Source organism: Halichoeres trimaculatus, unplaced genomic scaffold, assembly GCF_033239565.1.
Source record: "Halichoeres trimaculatus isolate MK-OKI-2021-1 unplaced genomic scaffold, fHalTri1.1 fHalTri1_scaffold_9, whole genome shotgun sequence".
Taxonomy (NCBI): Eukaryota; Metazoa; Chordata; class Actinopteri; order Labriformes; family Labridae; genus Halichoeres; species Halichoeres trimaculatus.
In genome coordinates, this window is record NW_027437188.1 from 23,484,825 (window position 1) to 23,495,000 (window position 10,176).

Sequence of the window (10,176 nt, forward strand, 5' to 3'; positions counted from 1 at the left end):
TGAAATCTATGAAAATAGGAAAACCAAACTTTTATTACCTCACTTATAGTGCCAACAAGAAATTCCACAAATAAAATGGAAAGAAATAGTTTCAAACTTTTACAAGATATTAAAATTTGCACTGAGGTAATTGCAAAATCTATGTCAATGAATTAGGGCCACTCGTTTTTTTTTAAACTTAGGCCATTAAGTTAAAGTTCTGGGATCAAAAGCAAAACTATTTTGAAGAGTAATTTTTTTACACTACAAAAACTCAAAACTTGTCTGATCCCAGTTTTTCTCAATCCAAATTTGACCCATAATTTCTTTGAATAAAACACCATTCTGAACTTTCCAGGCAACTTGGACTTGAATACAGTCCCCTAAGACAAAAACATGCTTAGTTTGGACTTTTTGCAATGAAGAGCTCCTGTGAGCAGTTGTTAGACAGTTATGAAACAGACTTAAATAAATATTTATGCTTCCTCATGACCTGTGAAAGTAACAAAGATCATTGGAATAAAGATTGATGTTTTCCTGTATTGGAATTGTGATGTCTGAAACTTCACTGCATTTTTTCATGGCTAAGATACTCAGATGATGTTTCATTTGACAGCTCAAAGAAAGCAGGATGGGAATTTTGTGTCTGAAATGCTACTTTCTTATGTAAAGGTCAATACTGACAAAGAGATAGGACTTTTTACTGCTTATGTCCACAGGGGTGCCAAAACTGAGACAAAGCTAAAATTCCTCATAGAAGCTTTAAAGAATTTCTGAATGGGTGGGTTAAACCACAGTGGAGGTGTGACCCATCACCTGTGTGAATAAGACTGCAGAAAAAAGGAAACTATATTATAGATTATAAGATATTAGGCAGGCAGTAGATAAAGATTTATTACTTGAGATCATGCACTTTGAATATATGGATAACACTGAGGAGAAAGGAACTTGGTCCAAGCAAGAATCAAATGAAACATTTTACACAATAGGACATGGGAGATAAGAGTAGAGAAGATGAGATAATAGAGGCAAGTCTTTTGTGATACCAAGGGACAGTAATACAAGATGGGGATAAAAGAAGATAAAAGAAGAAAAAGTTATTACTGACAGTAAAGGAAATAAGACAAACAACAAGGTGCTAGACCATAAATTAAAGACAGTTTGTGGCTTTTTTTCAGTTTTCATGTGACTGTTTTTTACTTGAGTTCTCAGCCACTGCAGTTTTGATTCAAGCTTTAAGGGAGTACAATAAAACCTTAAGAGTGTAGGGGGACATCCTCTCTGCTCATGGTTTCTAAGGATGTCTTTCTCTTAGTATGGACAGCAGTCTGGTGTATTGTTTTTGAATTAGTTGAACTGCCATTGATGTTTTTCAACCAGCTACTTGAAGAAGAAAGGTGACTAGACGTTCTAAGAATGTGAAGGTTGTCAGCAGGTGGCTGTTATATAACCATTAAAGCTCTGTTCTTATTTGATTCAACAGGTGGTTCCTAATTTAATTAAAACTTGTTTGGCAGTTTGCACAATTAAGATTCATTTAGAGAAAACTTGATGAGAACCTCAAGGTTAAGTATGCTTAATAACTTCAGCATGAAGCGTCTGACAGAGTAGGTTGCAGGCTTAGAGATGAAAGGGGTCTTTTTTGTTGTGTTCCCTTTTTTAAGTGGGGTTATATGAGGTACTTTGTCAATAGTAAGTGTATTAGTCAGAGGGGATGCAGGTTGGCTGAGCCCCTTTGTTGAAAAACTGGCCAGAGAAGTAGAACAGAAGCAAAAGTATCACAGCTCTTATTAGTTTGAAAGATCAATCATTTCGCACTGTTCTTGGTCACAACACTTATTAATTCTCCTGCTTGCTGTGTGCAGATGTGACAGGAAAGCATGCCTTCAAAAATCAGAAACTTTTCATAATTTACTATTTCATCCATTATTGTAAAAAAGTTGTTTCTTTAATAAAACCATGCACACAGAAAAATGTTGGATCTATCGGGGAAAAAAAACAACTCAAGGTCTCTGTCACCAGTATTTGTGAGGAGAAGCTGAGAAGCTCTTGACCCCCTGCCCTTACAGAATAAGTTTCTGCTTTGCTAGGTATTGAAATATATATAACAGCTGCTCATGATTGTTGCCTTTACTGACAGTTACTTTTGAAAAATATGACTGATGTAAAAAAGTGAGGACACAATCACTTGTTATGACCAGTTATATTACTTGTTAAATAGCAATCTCTGTATCAGCAAATTTTAACAGCAGTATCAATCCTAGCTTTATGTGCAACACTTAGTGCAGGGTAAGCATTGTGAAGCCTCTGTTATGTAACCATAGAAGTCACTCTTACAGTTTTTTGTGGAATCTTTAAATGAGCCACCATGTATGAAAGAAAACCCAGTGATGCTTTGTATATTTGGTCTTGTTTTGTTTGATACCAGAAATGTAAAGACTCTCTTTTGTGTTTTTCATCTCCCATTTCTCAGCCGGTTACCACGGAGACAAGGTTCAGTCCTGTACTGTACCACAGGAATTATTCTTCAGTGGCTTCGTTCAGACCCGTGAGTCCCCCACCCCCAGCTTCCTTAACCTCATCATATCTCCTCCTGGCCTTTTTTCTTCTGAGCTTTTGACTGTATGTGTATGTGCACAAGCTTTCCTGCCTCCACTCTTATATCCTCATTGATTTGTGGTAGACACTACTGTCTGTGGAAGAGGCATTAGTATTGGTCCCCATTCATATAGGCTGGGATACAAAGACAGGCACACACACTGAAACACACACAGCTTCTGTTGACTCATCCCTGCGTGCTCATCCTTGCATTCTGAGAGTCTTCAGAAAAACCACAGAGACTGAGCTGGAGTGCCAGCTTTTCTTCTTGTCTTGCTTCATGCTCTGTGAGAATTGGCAATGACTACCCAGTCATTTAAGGACTATGATTGTCTGACAAAAATGCTTCAGCTTACAAGCAAACAAAGCTTAAGCTGAATGTATGGACAGCAGCTGATTTCACTAGAGAGTTCTGGAGTAGGCTATTTGTCTGCAGCCGCCTCACTAGTGATAAATTAGTAACTATTAAGTAACACTTAAACCTAAACACTAAACTATCTAATATGAAAATAGTGTGAAGAAGTGTTAGTACTGCTGATACCGATACATGTACTCATGATGATTGAATATTTTTGTGATTTTGTCTTTAGATGGTTAATTATGGTTTTGATTAAAGAATACAAAGATTTTAGGCAAATAAAAAGTTTTTATTAACTAACTACAGCAGTGTAAAACAACGTAACAGTATGAAATAAAAATAATTTCCCTTACGACCTTCTACTACATTCAGTTGTTTAAGAAAAAAGGTCACCAGTGCAAAATAACCCCCCAAAATATCAACAGTTTAACAACACAATCATTTGTTTTAGGTTATTGTCAAGTGTCAGCCACCTGGTTTTGGATGAGATCCACGAAAGGAACCTGCAATCTGACGTTTTGCTCGTCATCGTGAAGGACCTCCTCAGCCTCCGAGAAGACCTGAAAGTCATCCTCATGAGTGCCACGCTCAATGCAGAGAAGTTCTCCAGATATTTTAGTATGCATCACTCACTGAGGGACCTTTTTCTTCTGTTTAGCACAAATGTTTCCTCCTTTTCAACTCCCTTCATCTCTCTCAGACAACTGCCCAATGATCCATATCCCTGGATTGACGTTTCCGGTGCAAGAGTTCCTACTCGAGGACGTTTTGGAGATGACCGGGTAGAAATGCAAAAAAAGAACGTCAACCACATGCATAACTACACAAAGTCAAAAAACATCAAACTACTGCATCGTGTTTTCTTCAACATGGCCTTATATGTATTGATTTGTGTCTTTAAGGTACCAGCCCAAGAGTCAGGACCGACGCCCTGCATGGAAGAAACGCTTTTGGCAGGGGCGAAACTCCAGGCCTGAGAAGGAGGAGAAAGAGAAAGAATACAATGAGAGCTGGCCTGCTTATCAACGCACCCTGCAGGGCAGGTAAGTTTGTGAGAATGATCCAAACAGCTAAACAGCTGCCAGGTTGAAATATGTGCTCTTTTGGTGGGGAGTGGGAGGGGGGCTGGCTTTGTGGCACTCATACAGAAAAACCTGCTCATGTTTTTACATTTGGAATTCAAGTTCAGACCTGCAGGATCAAAAGCTTAAAACTAAACAGAGAAGCTCTGAAAAGTCTGTCCAGTCTGTAACTTATACACTGTTGTGCAAAATGCATCTTAACAGCTTGTTCTTCTCGTGATCGGTTTTACTGTCATTACAGAGGTTTTAGCTTTTTGAGTGACACAGATCAAGCAGGTGTCGCCTTTTCTCGTAATTTCTGCCTCCTTTGATAGCCTGTCTTTGCTAAGCTGTGGAGGGAGGGTTCGCAGCAGAAAGGGAGAGTTGTGCAATTAAAACACAAAATTTCTCAAGCCCAATGCACCTAATTTTCTGCCTTGGAAAGCTTCAAGACCATGTACTAGAATCTCAAAGCATCCCCTCATTTTAACGAACCTTATGAGTGCTGCATAAAGCGCCTAAAAACTTGGAAATAAGTATCAATTATGGTTTCTTTCTCTGTTCTCTGCTTTCTGATTCTTGAAACGGTGTGCCATCAACACAGTACTGTTACGTTTGCTATCTTTTGAAAAATGAAACTTTAATAAAGGTTGACAAATTTACCCCAGCGTGAATATAAGTTGGGAGTTTGTTTGTGCAGAACAGCGACCTAGAATCATTACACCCTTTGCTTCACATGCGCCAAATTGGGTGAAAAGAAAACACTCCTTTGTTTAGATTGTCTGTCTGAAGTGCCTGCAGCTTTCATTTTTGATCATTTTGAGATGCCTTGAATTTTTCAGGTGAACATTGTTGGAATTTTTCTTTGCTGTTAAATTTTTCAAAGACAACAATGAGTTGCAGCTCTCCTGACACTTGGGCGTTGTTGGAATTTGGAAAACAGCAATCGGTCATACAGTGTCTATGTCTGTGTTAGTAATACTGCATCAGATTCAAGAAAGGAAGAAATAAAGTGATCAACAGTTGGTAATTTGCATTCAATGAGCAGATTTGGAGTTCACAACCACCACAAAAGGATTCAAAATATCAATCTAGAGTAAGATTTAATCAAAATCTATAAAAATATAAATATATACATCTCTGATTATAAGTTCTACATAAAATGTAGACTCTGTCTTAAGTGTCTGGATTTTGTGCATTTGTAATCTTGAGTTGGTCAATGGCTCATAGATATGAAGTCTGTATGGAGAGCAAAAGCAGGCAAAACTTGCTCCAGCAAAGGGAAAGCACTACTTCAAATCACCAAATTCTACAATGGAGGGACAGATGTGTCAAAAAGCCAATGATTGGTAAGATTTTCCAACACCCAGTGATTGCTGAAGTTCGACAAAAAATGATCATAGATGTTTTTTTTCTCCTCTTGAGGACAAAGTTTTTTAACCCCTCCCCCCAAAATAAAGTTGTGGCAGTAAACTTAAGATTCCTAAATTTTCATTAAACGATGAGAAAATTAGACTATTTCTTTTGCTTATACTGCTGAATGAAGCCAGAATAACCACCTCTGTGTAATGTTTTGTCTACTTTTGAACTGAAACACACGAACATGCTACTTTTTGGTATAATTTCCAGTTATATCTGGTAGGCTGCAGATATAAATGCTGCACGAAATAGAAAGTTTTTGCTGGATGTTGTTGAATTCTGAACCGTTGGCTACACTTCCTGGAAAGAGTGCATCTGTTTCCTTGGTGACGTACATCCCATTGAGATGTCAGACAATGATAGGCGATGGTTTCAAGATTAGATCCGACAAAATACAGACTTTGAAAAAAGATCCCCAACACAACCTCGAGAGAAAATGCCTCAGTCTAAAAAGAAATCAACGTGTAACAGTGAGAGAAGGAGCAGCTTTAACAGAAAAGGTTTGGAACAACTTTATTAACTTCTAAATGTTCTGTTTCTATGTTTCCAGGTACTCTGACGGCACCATTTATGCACTGGAAAAGTTAGACGAGGATGAAAAGATTGACTTGGGGCTGATCGTGGCGCTCATTCGTCACATTGTGTTTAATGATGAGGTGAGTTCTGTGTTTAGTTTCAGGGTAGCAAACTTCTGTTGTATCAGATAAGATTGTAAAGGAGTTAATTCTACTCAGATCTAAATGAGATTCCAGGGAGCTACTGAAACATATCTTTTTCTTGGAATTGAAACTCATCTTTTTGATCATCGACTTCCCAGCAGAGCATGGGGTCCCTGCTGAAGACGCTTTCAGATCACATAAAAGTTGACAGTTGATGCAGACATTGAAGCTGACAAAAGTAGAACCAGGGTATTACAGTCTTAGGTAGAGCAGATGGAAGGAACAGGAGGGCTGGCTTCCAAACTCCGAGCGACATTAGATCAGAGGAAGTAACACTGATCCTGGCACAGGCTCTGTGCTAATGAGTGATCGAACAGATGCTCTCCCAACGCACGTCCAATCCCTTTTTTCTCTTTCCAGTTCTTGTTTAATTCCCTTGTTTTATGCCAGCATCAGTTTAGGGCTCAATTCAGTCTTCTGTTATTTGCACTTTGTTGCCAGCTCAGTCAGATCAAACTTTTTTCCCTTGTCTGTAATTGTTTTACTTTTTCAATTTTTCCATGTAAGCGTTGTTTGTGCAGAGCAGAAAGTTTGCAAAATGACTTCTTTGAAGTTGTATTTGCAGTGTGATGCATGTATTTTCAACTTTTACACAACAGTGTGAAAGAAGAGCTACACAATACGACTCAGTTTCACAGCTATTACAATCCAGTGTATCCTATTTAAAGAGGAATAATGAATGTGAGAACAGCCTAGGATATAAATGAGACACTTTGATCTCACTTTTTTGTATTTCTCTTTGTGGAACAAATGAAACTTGTTAGTTTGCTGCCTTGCCTGTGAAAGCTGTAGATGAGAAAGGAGCTGAAGAAAGAGACAGGCCCAGAACCAGGAGTGACTTACGCAGACGGACAGAATAATTACTCCGTCTTCCACGGAGTCGTATCTCTATCAGTCACGGCCACCCTGAGCCAGTCAACCAGCTGATTCTTCATGGCATTGTCAAGCAGCTGAGAGGGAACTGGCTGATTGCGTGTGACGGCGTTGTGAACGGAGGATACGGCTGTCTGCCAGACTTTTGGACTGTGATGATTGGTTAATTATGTTTCAGGGCTCTGTGATTAGACACCGAGGGGGCCGACATGCAGGCATTAATGAATGCCTGCTGGGGTGCAATTGTGTGATGATGTGTGTGTGTATGTGGGTGGGTTGGTCTGTTTGCTTGCTAAATAGTAAGCCAACCTCACCAGGCTTACCGCACTGTTTCTTGATCTTTGGAATTATTTCGAGCCTTTTTCAGCACTGCATGGGTGTGAGCATGTGTTTCTCTGAATCTCTCCTCCTCCTCCTCCTCCTCCTCTTCAGCCTCTGTTTTTTTGTCTCCCACACACACATACACAGATATTAATACACACTTTAACAGTCCCATGTGGGAGCAAGTGGTTGAATGACTAGTAATAATAATTAGCTTTAATTAAAAGGCGGAGGTTCTCAAAAACCCGGGGGCAACTTTTTAGTGTCTTTTCTCATTCTCCTTTTTATTCTTCTGAGGAAATTAGTAGCTTGCAGAGTCATTTTTAAAGAGCTGGTTATTTTACTCCAGGTAATTACTATCGTGAGAGTCATTTTTGTTTAAATTTAGGTCTTTGACGTGACAAATAAAGACCCCACTTGCTCGCACCAATAAATCTGTAGATTGACTCTGCTCTGGTTACAAAATTTACAGTCATTGAAATTATATCAGCAATATTTATTGATGTAAACTAAACCTAAATTATACCTGTTTTAGCCTGTTTTCACAAGAGTTAATGCAGAATTGTCTTAGCAGATATTCTGTGTAAGTCATCACTTGGAGCCTTCATGTTTCTGTGAAAGATGACTTATCTCTCAGCACCTTTCCTGGTGCCTCGTTGCTTTTGTTTTTACTTCTGATCAAGCAAGTAGTTGCTGATTCCAGAGCCAGACCTCACGACTTTTTGGGGTCTGGCTGCTATCGACTGATTAAGTTCTCACTTTGTTTGCAGAATTCATTATTTCAAATGCCAACAGAATAAGAAAACTTTGTCCACAGGAGCTGGCATCCAGCACTGGTGACAAATTTTGGAACTGAGATGTGCAAAAAAATGAGTTGGCTAGTGCAGCCACAGGATCGATGTCACACCTCCATTCGCTAACCAAAACACACATTTAACTTCCTGTTAAAAGGTCAAAGATCCCCCAGGCTGCTACAGTCCACAGCAGAACAGAGTCTTGTGTCAATTCTAACAATGGAAAGTGCAATAGTTTTTGTTTTCTCTCGAAGTGTTGTCTCTTCTCATGCAGTGAAGGAGCCAGAATTTATCCACAGAGCTGTCTGTTATGAAGTCCAACAACCAGATTAAACTAAACTTCTGAAAAAAAGAACACTGGCATACCAATCATCATGAAAATGTCATATTCAAACCAAACCTGATTAAATATAAATTCAATATAAGGATGAAAATTCTTGCTGTGCTGTATAAATGATGTGGGTGCCTGGTTCAACACTCTCCCTGCATCCCTACACTGCAGCCAGTCACCAGGGGTGGCTCCAATACTGCAGTCAAACCAGAAGGGTATAAAATTATTTCCTCTATTAATTCATATATTTTTGAATGTGGGAATTTTTGTTTACTTAAGAGATTTGTGTAATTTCATGTCAAATCATGCATATCATACATGAGCTAGTCTTCCTTCAGTGTATTAACTCTCGTCCTATTTGCTTTTACATTATGTTTTCTTTTCCAGCAACAGCTATGATTTATCTTTTTTTAACACTTTTGTTGTTTTCTCATTTTGAATTTATTGTGTGGGGCTTTGACAACAATTTTGTGGTTAGTCATTTGTTTCCAGATGACTGATTTCCTCGCACTGGAAAACCTCCAACTCTTTAATCACCGTCATCTGTTGTCCTGCAGATGTTTTTTCCTGCTTTCATTTCTCGGTTTTCCAGGGGTGACTAATTGGTACACTTTTGCAGTTTTGAAAGAATCAGGTTTATTTTTTTGCTAAAGGGGAGCAGAGGCAGTCTTGTAGTAGTTAAGCTGTTGTTTCCACAGTGATGTTGGCGGGCAGATTTTGTCCCTTTGTGTGGCTGATGATGGAGGTTGGAAGCTGAGGGCAATCATCTCCATCTGCCAGGTCGGCTCCTCTAAGGGCATGAGCTCCCTGCTCTCTTGGCTCAGTTGGAGCTGAGACTCCCTGGCTAATGGTTTTTTCTTTCAGTTGGCAGTTTGTTCCCCTTCTTTTTTTTTTTTTAGCCCAGCTCATTTTTGTGTCGTGTGTTTGTCTGACAGGAAGGAGCAATTCTGGTTTTCCTACCCGGCTGGGACAACATCAGCAATCTGAATGACCTGCTCATGGCCGATCAGATGTTCCGATCAGGTACATGAGTTCTCTTACCTAATAATTAACTGTGTTATTGGATTCTGATCGGCCAAAACAACAGAACAAGGGTCGTTGATACAGGCTAGCAAGAGCAATGCTAAAGGCAACCAGATCATACGGCTCATATCAGATCCAACTACGATTAGCTTTCACACAGCACAGCCATAAAATTTTTGATTTCAAATCGGAAAAATATGTTTGATTCTGACACAGAAGATCTTTTTAATTTTACTCTAAACTTATGTAGCAAAGAGAAAAGAAGACAATGAACACAAGAAGAAGCTGAGTGAAACAGACATTCGTCCAAATGAAAGGAAATTGACTAAAAAAATCATTACGATGTAAGCTTTGGTAGTTTTTAAAGGAAATGCCAACATACATTCAAAGTTATTAGGCAGAAGACGCTGCTGCTGTTGCTGCTATTTTCTTTTTTATTTATTTTAAAAGCAGCAGCAGAGAAATTTAATGATTTCACTTGGCTGTGTTTGAAAATGTTTGATTTAATTTGAATTCGAATAGCTAAGCAAGCCAATGTTGAGATCTTAGTTTCTTTATACTTCCACAGTCAGCTTGGAAATAAACAGAGATTAAGAAAAATAAATTAAAAAAGCAAAACCAGTCTTCTGTCATTAAATAAGGGATAATGTATCATTTGCAGGTAGTTGTTTGAAAGGGTTTCGCAAGAGTCAGGCACTTA

General features: G+C 38.8%; 1 protein-coding gene across 1 annotated transcript in view; it reads left to right on the forward strand.

Annotated features, from left to right (window-relative positions):
- The window catches only part of dhx36 (DEAH (Asp-Glu-Ala-His) box polypeptide 36), a 28,443-nt gene that overhangs the window by 2,393 nt on the left and 15,874 nt on the right, over nucleotides 1–10,176 (forward strand). Inside the window, exons 7-12 of the mRNA XM_074678791.1 lie at nucleotides 2,453–2,527; nucleotides 3,387–3,553; nucleotides 3,636–3,717; nucleotides 3,838–3,978; nucleotides 5,966–6,071; nucleotides 9,389–9,476. Coding sequence (XP_074534892.1) covers nucleotides 2,453–2,527; nucleotides 3,387–3,553; nucleotides 3,636–3,717; nucleotides 3,838–3,978; nucleotides 5,966–6,071; nucleotides 9,389–9,476 — 659 coding nt within the window. The remainder of the gene's footprint in view (nucleotides 1–2,452; nucleotides 2,528–3,386; nucleotides 3,554–3,635; nucleotides 3,718–3,837; nucleotides 3,979–5,965; nucleotides 6,072–9,388; nucleotides 9,477–10,176) is intronic.